A 12,485-nucleotide genomic window follows, 5' to 3' on the forward strand; every position below is an offset into this window, starting at 1 on the left:
AGTTCTGATTGTTGGAAGCTGTCTAGGTGTGCATTCCATTTGCACAGGGGAGGTTGGGTATGAACTGAAGTGGACAGAATTCAAGGGTCTCCAGGCACACAGAGGGTTATCTGGTTGGATGTGGCCCTTTGGTTGTAATTCCACCAAAGGAGATCCTCAGGTTCAGGTCTTGATGTGGGTACAGGGCAGGCCCCTGGCAACCCAGGGCAATCCAAACAACAGGCCAGTGGGGTGGTTTTCCCTTAGCTCCAGATGCCACAAGTATCCCCAATCCATCTCTTGAATCCCCTTCCCCACCCCCTATCTAGCTGATCCTGGGAGGACTTGTCCAGTCAAGAGAACCTATCTAGACACTTCACTAGTACATAAGCCTTTATTTGGGGAGGGATGCTGGGGAGCTGTCTCCAGTTCCTGTGCTGCACAGAGGCAGGAGTTCTTAAAGCATCTTCCCTGAACGAGGAAGAGAATGTAGACTCCTTTGCCAATGCTAGTTAGGTGTCCCGGAGGCCAAAGCACCAAAGCTCGGTGGAGAAGGTTTGTGATGCATAGGAAGGAGGCGTTCACATGTCTCAGGGCCACTCGTGAATGAGGGCAGGGAGGTGAGGGTGGGCCTAGAGGCTGAATGGGCATGTAAGACTTGATCAAAACAGAAACCTGGACTCTGCATCATGTCCTGTGACCCACCCTCCACAGTGGTATAACGCTGGAGCAGTCATTTTTCCTCTCTCAGCCTGTTTCCTTCCATCGGGGGAACGCAGGCAGCAGTGTCTGCCCGGGGTGAGCAGAAAGAAGATTGCTTCTGTCCACAGTCCACCTGCCTCTACCACTCAGGCCGAATGAGGCAGGTTGGATGCCGCCAAGTTTTTAGCAGGCTCTAGAGCTATCCTAGAATTTGGGTAAGAGAAAGACAAGGGTTCTAGTCTCAGGTTTTTCTAGGATTTGTCCAAGGCTTGGGGCCCAGCCAGGTCCTCTCCTCTTGTAGGTGGCAGGAAGAGAGTGAGACCTGGAGGGGTGGACAGGAGGGGCTGGGTTTGGGCCCACTCCCACCTGGGGAACTGGTGACAGAGCAGTGTGTGTGTGTGCGGTCATTGTCACTTCTCCAAGTCTAGAATTCTGGGGAAGCTGTGGGCTGGACTGGGGCCTTTGGGAGGGCAAGAGGCCCTTGAGTCCAGGATGCCTTGGTGTCAAAATTGCCCTGCTGCTCTGAAACAGACCTAGGCATTGCAGCAGGCCAGGCTGGGGCTGGGGCATGGCGATGTGGAGAGAGGCAGGAAGAACTCCAGGGAGTAGAGGGTACCACAGTCCCTACTCCCAGCACTGCTTCCCTGCCCCCTGGCCCCAGTGCTATTTGAAGTGAGACAGAAAGTGAGCAACAGGGTAGCTGGGCCCATCAATGCCCAGGCCCTGGCAGAGGCCCAGCAGGCGGAGGCGGGCCTCGGTGGGACTGGACCCGGCACAGGCCACACTGCAGTAGGGCTCCTCGTACTCCCCAGGCACCAGGGCCTCCTCCAGCAGATTGAGGCGTAGCAGGCCACGGTCGTGCAGGGCCTGCAGGGTCTCACGGCTGGCAGTGGAACTCAGGGCCTGCAGGTGCTGGGACACAAGGCACATGACGCCCATCAGGTGGCCACGAGCACGTGGGCGGGTGGGCAGGGCAGGCCGCAGGCCGCAGGCCACCATAACAGCAGCCAGCAGCAGGTCCACGCCATAGAGCTCCAGGATCCAATCACGCAGGTAGAAGCCACCCATGCGGGGATTGATCTCGATAAGCCGAGGCCCAGCCCCGGTCAGCTTGAGCTCCACGTTGAAGACCCCATCGAGCAGCCCGCAGCCCAGGCAACAGCGGAAGGCTGCCTGCACCATCTGTGCTTCCTGCTCTGGTGCCAGCCCGGTGGGCATGCAGGCCGCCGTCTCAGTGAAGCCAGGCAGCCTCGTAGGGCCATTGTCGGAGACAAAGGCAGCCAGCAGCCGCCCACCAAACAACACTAGGTCCACATCGTGCTCGGTGCCCTCCACAAACTCCATCAGCAGCATGGCATTGCCCCAGCCCAGCCCAATGCCCGGGTGGTCGGCCTCGCCCTGCAAGTCTCGGGTAATCCGGGAAAAGTGCTCATGGCACTGTGGCGCATCCTCTACCAGCCGCACGCCCACTGCACCTGCCCCGAACTCCAGCTTCATGACACCTGGCAGGGGTACCTGGTGCACAGCCCTCTCCACATCAGCCTCGCTCTCCAGTGGGCAGCAGGGCACAGCATGGAGGGAGGGCGCAGGCCAGGGTGGGCCATGGTGGCGCAACAGGTGCAGCTGGGTGAGGCTCTTCTTCTTGGCCAGGCGCATGGCAGCTGGGGGGCTGCAGGGCAGACCCAGTTCCTGGCAGAGCAGGGCTGTGAGCACCAGGCAGTCATCCCAGTAGGAGAAGCAGCCATCTAGCTTTAGGCCGCGAGCCCGCACCAACTCTGCCAGCAGCCGTGCATTCTCCTCATCCCTCCGATGCTCGGTCATGTCAAAGTGGATGAAGGTCTGTACCAACTGGGATGCAAAGTGGTTGGGGTCTGACTCCACGAGGTGCAGCTGCAGAAGCCACAGGGCAGGGCATATCCAAGTCAGCCAGTACTGGGTGCTAGGGGAATAGGATGGGGCCTAGGATGGCCCAGGTCTTCGGGGGATACAAGTGCACAAACACTAGGTGCTCAATAAATATGTGTTGAGGATTGACTGAATAAATGGCAGAGGCAGAAGTGCGACACCTAATACAGGCTGGAGGGGAGGAAGGCGTCCTAGAGGAGGCAATACCTAAGCTGGGAGCTGAAAAATAAGAGTCAGCCAGGTGGCTGCAGGAGGAAAAGGCATGATCTGGGCGGGCGGGGCTGCAGCACAGAGAGGAGGGTGTGGAGAGCACGGCAGACTCTCCCACAGGCAGCCTCACTGGCCGGGGCTTGCAGAGAAACTACCAGGGCTGGGGCTGGGGACAAGTGGTTTGGTCATCATTCACCCCATGTGCTCTGATGACATTGGGAGGAATCCAGTGGGGCCCCGTGCCCCTAAAGCTTACTGCCTGCTGGGGGAACCCAGGGCAGAGGCAGCCACGGAAGAGACAGGGAGGGCGGCTCTCTGCAAAGTAACACAGCCTCAGCAGTGGAGTGGCATTCCAAGTGGAGAAAACACTGAGCAAGGCAGGGAACACAGAGGTGGTGTCCCCAGGGGGTGCTGCACGGTGGGAGAGGGGAGAGGAAGCCACTTTGCTAGATTAGGGCCAGCTTGAGACAGCCTGTTTTCTTATCTGTTCAATGGGGACAAGAATGTCTACTTGGCTGGGTGCAGTGGCTCACACCTGTAATCCCAGCACTTCGGGAGGCCAAAGCAGGAGGATCGCTTGAGCTCAGGAGTTCAAGACCACTCTGCACAACAGAGTGAGATACGGTCTCTACTAAAAATTTTAAAAATTAGCTGAGCAGGCCGGGCCTGGTGGCTCATGCCTGTAATCCCAGATCTTTGGGAGGCCAAGGCGGGCAGATCACTGAGCTCAGGAGTTCGAGACCAGCCTGGCCAACATGGTGAAACTCTGTCTCTACTAAAAATACAAAAATTAGCTGGGCATGTTGGCGCACGCCTGTAATCCTAGTTACTCAGGAGGCTGAGGCACGAGAATCACTTGAACCCAGGAGGCGGAGGTTGCAGTGAGCCAAGATTGTGCCATTCCACTCCAGCCTGGGAGACAGAGTGAGACTCCGTATTAAAAAATAAAATAAAATAAAAAATAAAAAAAATTTAGCCGGGCTGAGGTGGGAGGAGGATCGCTTGAGCCCAGGAAGTCGAGGCTGCAGTGAGCTGTGATCGCACCACTGGCACTCCAGTCTGGTCAACAGAGTGAGACCCTGTCCCCAAAGTCTACCTGCCTGGCTCGCTCCAGATTCTGTAATGTGAGGCCCTGCTATGAACTTGATTCAGGATCTGTATGCGGCTCCCCAGCACCCTCTGCGGGTCCTGTGTGCCAAGTGTCAGGAATTCAACCTCAAAGGGCCCGCCCTTTCCCCAGGACAGAGCCAGGCTCCTTAGCCTGGCATTCAAGGCCCCCGCTCTGGCGCTAACGCTGTCCCTCGCCCAGCCCATCTACCCGGGCTCCTCTCCTCTTTCTGCGGAGGACTCCTTGCCTCTCCCCAGGGCCTCTCACTCCAGGTAGGGACAGAACTAGCGGAGTCTCCTCACCCTCTCAGGACGGCGGACCCCGCCCCTACTCCCAGGCTTCCGTGTACCGGGCCAGGATGCCCCGCCCAAGCACCGCCCCTAGCGCGGGGGGTCCCGCCCCCAGGGCGCCCTTTTGCTCAAGGCCCCGCCCCAGAGTCTCGCCTCCAAGGCTCGGGCCAGGACCTGGGGCCCAGCCCCGCCCACCTGGAGCCCGTAGTCGCGCGCCGCTTCCCACACGAACTTCTTGCTGACGCCGCCCGCGCCGACCACCAGCAGCTGCTTGCCCTCCATGAGGCAGCGCGCCGACCGCCGGAGCATGGTCTCCACCAGCGGCGCGGCCGCCGCCTCGTCGGCTGCCAGCCCCAGCCGCGGCGCGGCCCACAGTCCCTCGAGCGCGCCACACGCCTCCAGGCACAGGCCGCCGTTCAGCTCCAGGGCCACGGGGGTCAGCATGCCGCCGGCCGCTGTCAGGGCGAAATCCACGCCTGCGCCGGGCGGGGGACGCGAGCTCAGCGCGGGCAGCCCCCGCCCTCCTGCCCCTGGCCCTCGGCTCCGGGCCCTGGCCCCGGTCCCGGCCGCCCTCACTCACCCAGGAAGTCCGTGTGCGCCCGGCGCCCGCCGCGCTGCTCGGCACTCAGGCCGGCCTCCAGAGCCAGCATGGCAGTCAGCGCGGCCTCGGCCGCCGCCTTAACGCGCTGCCGCACGGCCGCCACCTGCGCCTCCTCGCCCAGGCCGCACTGGGCCAGCGCCACCTCCAGCGTCCTCGGCAGGGAGTTGTGGTGCCGTAGAGGTCGGTCTCCGCGGCCCACGCCGCACACCACCTGGGCAGGGGGCGGCTCAGAGGGAGGCCCACACACTCCTGCCCCCCACGCACACCCCCACCCCCTTGTGCCAAGATTCAGACCAGACCCCTCACTGGACATTCAAGAAGCCCCGTCCTCCAGCATGTCTTAAATTGCACACGAGCTATACCTGCCAGTCCCCATCTGGTCCCTAGACTCCTCCAGGGATTCTACCCAGGCTTCCAGGCCCAGCTGGGGTCCCCCTCCAGGATGGCTCCTGCAGCCCTGAGGGCCTGGGCCACCCTGGTGTGCCCCGCCCTAGCATCTCCCTGGGGCACACCTCTCCCCTACCCCACTGGAGCTCCCTGAGGGCAGGGTCGAATCTCTCCCTCTCAGTGTAGCCTAGAGCTGGGTACCCAGTAGGATCCCTAAAAGCCTTCCTGAACTCCCCAGCTTAGAGGCCCCTCCTGAAGGGCTCCAGGCACTAGAGGTTTATCAGGAAGCCCTGGGTCAGCCTCTAGGTGGACAAGACTCTCTGGAAAGACAGTTCAGCCCCCTGGGCCCTGGTACTACCCAGCATGGGGCTGAGCACAGGGGCAGGGGCTCTTGGTGTGGGAGGGTTCTGGAAGGGCTGCAGGAAAGTGAAGACAGTCAGACCCAGTAGTTTCCCCAGAGGTAACTTCGATCCCTCTAAGGATTTTGTCCTCTCTGCCCAGAGATGGCTCAGGGGCCCTTGGCAAACCACTGGGACTGGACTGGGGTGTGGCAGGCAGGGTCACAACCTGGGCCTGGGCCACACTCACCTTGCTCAGCAGTGGCCTGTCACCCTGTGTCCGACACACCACAGCACAGATTCGCACGGCCAGGCCAGGGCCAGGTGAAGGACCATCTAGGGGAAGACAGGGAGGTCTAAGGCCAGCACAGAGTGGCCAGAAGGCCACACCAAGCTCCCACCCCTGGCCAGCCCAGGTGACTCTCACCTGAGCAGGGCAGCTGGACAGGTGGGTACACGGCCTCCACCAGGACACTCTCCTCCTCCTCCAGCTTCTCCAGCAGTGCCAGCACTGTGTTCACCACTGCACCCAGCTCTGCCCGTGGGTGCAGACGCAATGCCTGCCGCCCCCGCCAGCGCCAGCCACTGAGCTTCACAGCCACCTGCAGCAAGGAGGGGAAAGGGGCCTCCTGGACGCCACCCCAGGTACTGCAGGGTGGGGCGCTTCCACCACAGGAGCCGGTGAGTAAACTGAGGCAAAAGGGCAGGGGATTGCCCTAGAGATGGGGCAGTGGCAGGGCTAAGAGGTAGGGACATCTTCCCAGCCAGACTTGGTAGCCGTGCCTGGGTCCCATCCTGCTGGCATCTGTACAGACCTCAGGGTGGACAAGAGCCTGTTACCTGCAGGACATCACCCAGGGCCTCGGAGCGCAGAAAAGCCTCCACTTCCTCTTTCACCAGCGTCTCTTGGCCCTCTTTGCCACTCAGCTCCACCAGCCGTAGCCCTGGGCTGGAATCCCCTCCGCGCAGCAGCCCTGGTGGCTTGTAGGTGAATGCCAGGGTCGCTGGCACAGCCACACCACCCTGCTGGGCCAGCAACTGCCTTGTCAGCAGCCGGTCCTCCAGCAGCCGGGCCAGCTCAGCCGAAGCTCCTGTGGGGCAGGTCAGGTCACGGGCGAGTTCTGCTGCCTCTCGGCCCCGGCTGGGCCCCAGACCCAGGCCTGCCAGAAAGTAGGTGGCACGGCGTGGGGGGACAAAGTCATCCAGGAATGTCAGGCCCCCAGGGTGGAAGCTCACAGCCTTGGAGACCAGCAAGGCTGCCTCACCCGGCTGCCCAGGTGCTGGCACCTTCATCAGCCAAGCAGGGGACAGGCAAAGGAGCATGTTTCCTGTGGGCAGAGAAGGCAAGTGGCTGGCCAGGGAAGGCTTGATGGCCCATGCCCGGGCCCCTGGGTAGCGGAGTGGGGGCAGCTGATCCCAGAACCCACCCCCACTCGGCATGGCAGCTGCTCCAGTGGAATGCAGGCAGTTGCCAGGGTTGGCGGGTATTTTGGGATGTAGCTGGGCCAGGGCAGGGCTGCCCTTTCTGTAGAAGGGGATGGGGAAACTTGAGCACACACTCACCCGGGCTCTGGACCCCACCCTCCAGCAGCACAGGCAGAAAGGTGCTGGGGGAGCCCAGAACGCACAAGGTCACCTCCGCCCCAGGACAGCCTCGGGAAAGAGAACATGGCCCAGCTCACCAGGGGCGCCCTTGCTGTCTCTCTGCCCACCTTCCACCACCTCCACACCCATAGCCTCCCCCTGGGCCCCCACAGTTTTCCCAGGAGTCGGAGGAGACAGGGCACAGACAGGGAGTGGACGTGCCCGCCAGTCCTGCCCTGTGAGACGGGCTCCCCCTTTCTGCAGTTGCTCCAGAAGTGTTGCAGGCTGGGTGACTGGAGACCTGGGTTCTAGCCTGAGCTCTGACTTTCTGTGTGACCTTGGAGGAGTCAGTGTTCCTCCGAGCTCCTGTTTCCCAGTTTGTACAATGGGACCAAGTCTGTGATTCTCAGGTATTCTACCTGCGAACCCTCTGTCCACACAAAATCTGTATATACAACAGGCGTGGGAGGGGCAGAAGGGGAGGAGTCTGGGAGGTCTCAGCTGCTGAGCTGCCTCCACCGCAGCTCCCAAGACCTTTCTCTAGAAGCTTCAGTGCCACACAACATGGTTTCCCAATCCCAGGGCTGGGTCTTTCTGGGGAGGGGGTGAGGGCAGAGAGCCCAATCCTTGACCTCACTGGTGCCAGATGCCCTTGCAAACAATGTTTGCCTACCCTAGGCCAACTAGCTGTGCCTTTCCTGCCTTCAGACCGAACCAGAGCCTGGGGGAAGGGGCTGACCTTGACATGGATGAGGAAGCAGACTGGGCTGGGGGCCCCTCCCTGCCCCCAGGGGTGCCCCCCTCCAGGGAGCCCTTGGGCACCTGTGCGGGGCGCCTGGCTGCGGTCCTGAGTCTCCGGAAGGCCAGCTTGCTGCAGACAGCTCTGCAGGAGGCTGTAGTAGTAGACAGTCCAGGCCCGGGCCTCGGTCCCCTCGGGGGATCCCTTGCAGTCCAGGCCCACGTCCTGGCGCCAGGAGCCAGGGAAGCAGCCTGTGGGCGGCAGGCCAGAGCCCCCTCCCCAGGGGCCCTCATCCTCCAGGTCCTTGGAGCCCAGTGGGCAATCCCACTCGGGACCAGATGGATCCAGGGAGAGCTGAGAGGGCAGAAGTGGTGGGTCTTGGGCAGGATGGGCCAGTGGTCACATTAAGTCACCCAAGGGTGTAAGCCCCCCACTCTCCCAGCCTGGGCTGTGTTCAGGGCTGACACCGTCCTGGGGACTAGGAGAGGAAAGGCCTGTGTTGGGGGTGAAGGCGCATTAATGGGAACGCGATGGTGGGAGTGCTTTGTAAACTGTTCTGTGTGGTGCCCCTGGAGGAATGGCAGGAAGCAGCGTCCTGCTGACCAGCACCCCCCGCGCCCCCACGCTGGGCTCCGCCTTAGCTTGCTTCACAGCAGCAGAGTTTTCTGCTGGTTTTGTTCATGGAGGCAACCCCGGCACCTAAACCATGCCTGGCACACAGCCACTGCTCAGTAAATGTTTGTTGACTGAAGAGCAGGTGAATGAACGAACCCAGCCATCACTCTGGGGTGGCTTATTTCTCTCTCATGACCCAGCATGGAGTGTGCTGACACCTAAATGTGATTCCACTGTCATCTCCACGTAGGCCTTGAAGCCCTACTGTGTGCCCAGCCCTGGGCTAGACATTAGGAGGGGGAGGGCTGGGACCCCTCTTTGCAGATATTTTGAGTCATGGAAATGCTTTCTTTGGATGAAACCTAATGTCCCGACCCTCTCTGAGGCTGGCGCACCCCACATGGGGCTGCTGGGAGGCTCCGTGTGAATGGAATTCTTGTTCTTTGCAGTCCCCAGGCCTGGACAGGGGACTCAAAGCCACCTTGAGCAAGCTATGAGGTGTCTTTGGGCCTTGTTGCCTGGTGCCTGCCCTGTCCCATCCGCTGGGGCTGATGAGGCTGGGACGAAGAGAATCTCTTGGTCGTTGGGAGATGGTGTGCTGTGGCCCAGACGGCAGAGGACTGGGCCTCACACCTGGGCTTGAATCCCAGTTTGCCAGGGCCAGAGCCTCTGTGCCCTCTCCTAGAAGGTGAGCTCCCTGAGGGGCCATGGAATGAATGACTGTCACAGGGCACTAAGAGTGCCCACCTCCCAGGACGCAGCCGCAGGGTGGGGTGAGGGAGCTGGTCGTGAGTCTAAGCTCTCTGCATGGGGCAACCCCAGGCTTAGGTCCTGGGCGCTGCCTGCTGTCCTCTGGGCCCTCTCTCTGCCCAGGGACTTGGGCCTTGTGGGGGAGGGACCGCAGGAGACTCACCATCTCGTGGGTGGAGTGGCTGAAAGACTGATGGCAGAGACAGAGGGACAGAGAGACGGAGGAGTCAGGGCAGCCAGGTCCCTGCCTGGCCTTCCAGCCCCTAGACTTTGGGAGTGGAGAGGTGGCCGGCCGACACCTGTCCCTGCAGAGAGAGGCCAAGACCGCCCCACCCCCACCCCGAAGATGGGGAGGGATTTCTGCTGCCCAGACCGAGGGGCTCCTGCCCCAAAGCTCACAGGTCCTTCCTGCCCTAGGGTCCCGGCTCGGCTCTGCCCCTCCAGTGCGGGAGGAGTGGGGGGCACCGGTTCCCGGGGGTGGGGAGCGTAGCGTCGAGGGTCCCGCCGCGGAAAGCGGGCGTGGGGTTTTCGTCCCCGCGACTCCTGCCCCGGCCGCCCCCCTCCCTGGCTCTCCCGGGGCGGGGCCGGAGCCGGAGTACCTGGCGGCGGTAGCGGCTGGGCGGGCGTGGTGGGCGGACTCGGACCGGGCGGGATGCAGCGGCGACGGCGGTGGCAGTGGCACAGCGCCGGGCCCAAGCGGCGCCGCTTTATATAGAAACGCCCGGGGCATGCCCAGTGCCCGGCGGGGGCGGCGCGGGGCGGACGGACCGACAGGGACCGATAGGGACCCGCCGGGGACGTGCCCGCCCCACCCGCCACGAAAACGTCCCAGACCTGGGGGCGTGGGGCGGGACACGAACCCGGCAGGAGGAGGGCACGGAGCAGGCAAGGAGAGACGGGGGGCTTCAGAGACACAGAGGAAGTCCCGACAGAGGGCCAGGTGCAGATGGACAGGGCCTGTCGTCGGGGGTCACAGACTTAGGGCTGTGAAGAAAGAGGAAGGCCACCATGGAGAAGAGATGGAAAGGAGGGGCGGGGAGAGCCGGAGCGGGCAGAGACTGGTACTAGGGCCCGCCCTTAGGGGTGGTGTGCCCGGGAGAGCAGCCTGGGGCACACAGCCCTGAGCTCTACCTTTAGATAGAGGCCGGAGCTCCCAGCCCTGCAGCTTTCTGTCCCAGCCGCCAGCGCTCTGCCCTATTGCATGTTCTCCCAGCGAGGCCCTCCTGGGTCAGGGTCTCGGCACATCTGTGCAGCCTCCTCCTCACTTCTGGGCCCAGTGGACTTGCACACAGGGGCCAGGATGTCTATAAGATCCAGTCTCTTCTGGTGTGGTGGCTGCCTATAATCCCAGAACTTTGGGAGCCTGTGGCAGGAGGATTGCTTGAACCCAGGAGTTTGCGACCAGCCTAGGCAACATAGCAAGACCCCGTCTCTACAGAAAAAAAAAAAAAAATTTAAAACTAGCTGGTTGAGGTGGTGTGGGCCTGTAATCCCAGCTACTTGGGAGGCTGAGGTGGGAAGATCACCTGAGCCCCAGGGGTGGAGACTGCAGTGAGTCCTGGTTGTGCCACTGCACTCCAGCCTGGCAATACAGTGAGACCCTATCTCTATCTCTCTCTTTTTTTTTGTTTTTGTTTTTGTTTTTGTGAGACAGAGTTTCACTGTTGTCGCCCAGGCTGGAGTGCAGTGGCGTGATCTCAGCTCACTGCAACCTCCACCTCCCAGGCTCGAGTGATTCTCCTACCTCAGCCTCCAGAGTAGCTGGGATGACAAGCACAAGCCACCATGCCTGGCTAATTTTTGTGTGTTTAGTAGAGACCGGGTTTTGCCATGTTGGCCAGGCTTGTCTTGAACTCCTGACCTCAGGTGCTCCGCCTGCCTCGGCCTCCCAATGTCCTGAGAATACAGGTGTGAGCCACTGTGCCCAGCCGAGACCCTATCTCTTTTTTTTTGACCCTATTCCCCCCCCCCCTTTTTTTTTTTTTTTTTAAGACAGAGTCTTGTTTTGTCACCAGGCTGGAGTGCAGTGGCACGATCTTGGCTCACTGCAACTTCCGCCACTCCGGGTCCAGTGATTCTTCTGCCTCAGCCTCCCAAGTAGCTGGGACTACAGGTGCGAGCCACCACGCCCAGCTACTTTTTTTTTGTGGGGGGGATGGAGTTTCGCTCTTGTTGCCCAGGCTGGAGTAGCTGGGATTACAGGCATGCGCCACCATACCCGGCTAATTTTGTGTATTTAGTAGAGACAGGGTTTCTCCATGTTGGTCAGGCTAGTCTCGAACTCCCGACCTCAGGTGATCCGCCTGCCTCAGCCTCCCAAAGTATTAGGATTACAGGCATGAGCCACTGTGTCCAGTCCACCCAGCTAATTTTTGTATTTTCTGTGTCCAGTCCACCCAGCTAATTTTTGTATTTTTAGTGGAGGCGGGGTTTCATCATGTTAGCCAGGATGGTCTCAATCTCCTGACCTCATGATCTGCTCACCTCAGCCTCCCAAAGTGCTGGGATTACAGGTGTGAGCCACCGTGCCTAGCCCCCCATCTCTTTAAAAAGAAAAAAAGAAAAGAAAGAAAGGAAAAGAAATCTACTCTGCTCATCAACACCCACCTAGGTCGACTTCACACCCGGAGATGAAGCTACAATCTCCCCAAGACACACATACTCACACCCAAGTGCACCCACCCAAACAACCACAGAAGCTACCCCAAGAGACCTGGGTCACAGCCACAATTCACCCACAGAAGCACAACCAAAGATTCGCACCCTCTCCTGGAGTGTGTCCCACCACTGGGTTTCAATCCTAGCTCTGGCTGTGGCTGTGGGACCTGGGCCCCTCCCCTTTGTGATCTGAAGCTCAGTCTCTCCAGCCTAGAATGGGGCTGGTTCCCCTCTCCCAGACAGGGCAGCCCATGGCTCTGATTCCTCCCCCTCACAGTCCCCAGTCAGTCCCTCTCCCTACCTGTCTCAGAGCTGGACACATTGAGCCCTGGCTGTCCTTGAGAGCCTCCTGGCCTGGGGGAGAGCACTGAGGGGCCCACACATATCAGGGACAGAGATAACAGCTGTTGGACCCTTTCTGCAACATAAACAGGGCAGTCTGTGCAGACACATCTCTGTCTACCACTGGAGGGGGTTGGCAGAGAGCGGAAATGGCTTCTCCAGGGTGCCTAGCCCAGCCCACATTCCCCACACAACTTCCAGGCCCACATGCAGCCCTCCCAGCAGCTGGCCCAGGCTCCAGGAATGAGGTACAGCCACCCCAGGAGACCCAATCCCT

The 12,485-nt window shown here is 60.9% G+C and overlaps 1 protein-coding gene across 4 annotated transcripts; it reads right to left on the reverse strand.

Annotated features, from left to right (window-relative positions):
- Positions 1-357: 357 nt before the first annotated feature.
- CARNS1 (carnosine synthase 1) lies at positions 358-10,516 on the reverse strand. Of its 4 annotated transcripts, XM_023186134.3 has the most exons (10): positions 10,340-10,516; positions 9,808-10,192; positions 9,372-9,398; positions 7,084-7,173; positions 6,361-6,848; positions 5,948-6,122; positions 5,771-5,856; positions 4,775-5,006; positions 4,390-4,670; positions 358-2,571 (listed from the first exon to the last, which is right to left on the reverse strand). In XM_023186134.3, the coding sequence occupies exons 5-10, from the start codon at positions 6,841-6,843 to the stop codon at positions 1,345-1,347; spliced, it is 2,484 nt and encodes an 827-aa protein (XP_023041902.1). In that variant the 5' UTR covers positions 6,844-6,848; positions 7,084-7,173; positions 9,372-9,398; positions 9,808-10,192; positions 10,340-10,516; the 3' UTR covers positions 358-1,344. The 4 variants fall into 4 exon arrangements, with proteins under 4 accessions (XP_023041902.1, XP_031792560.1, XP_031792559.1 ...); XM_031936700.1 differs by having other exon boundaries at positions 6,361-7,173; XM_031936699.1 differs by having other exon boundaries at positions 6,361-7,173; positions 7,927-9,398.
- Between the last annotated feature and the right edge of the window lie 1,969 nt (positions 10,517-12,485).

Source organism: Piliocolobus tephrosceles, chromosome 13, assembly GCF_002776525.5.
Source record: "Piliocolobus tephrosceles isolate RC106 chromosome 13, ASM277652v3, whole genome shotgun sequence".
Classification (NCBI taxonomy): Eukaryota; Metazoa; Chordata; class Mammalia; order Primates; family Cercopithecidae; genus Piliocolobus; species Piliocolobus tephrosceles.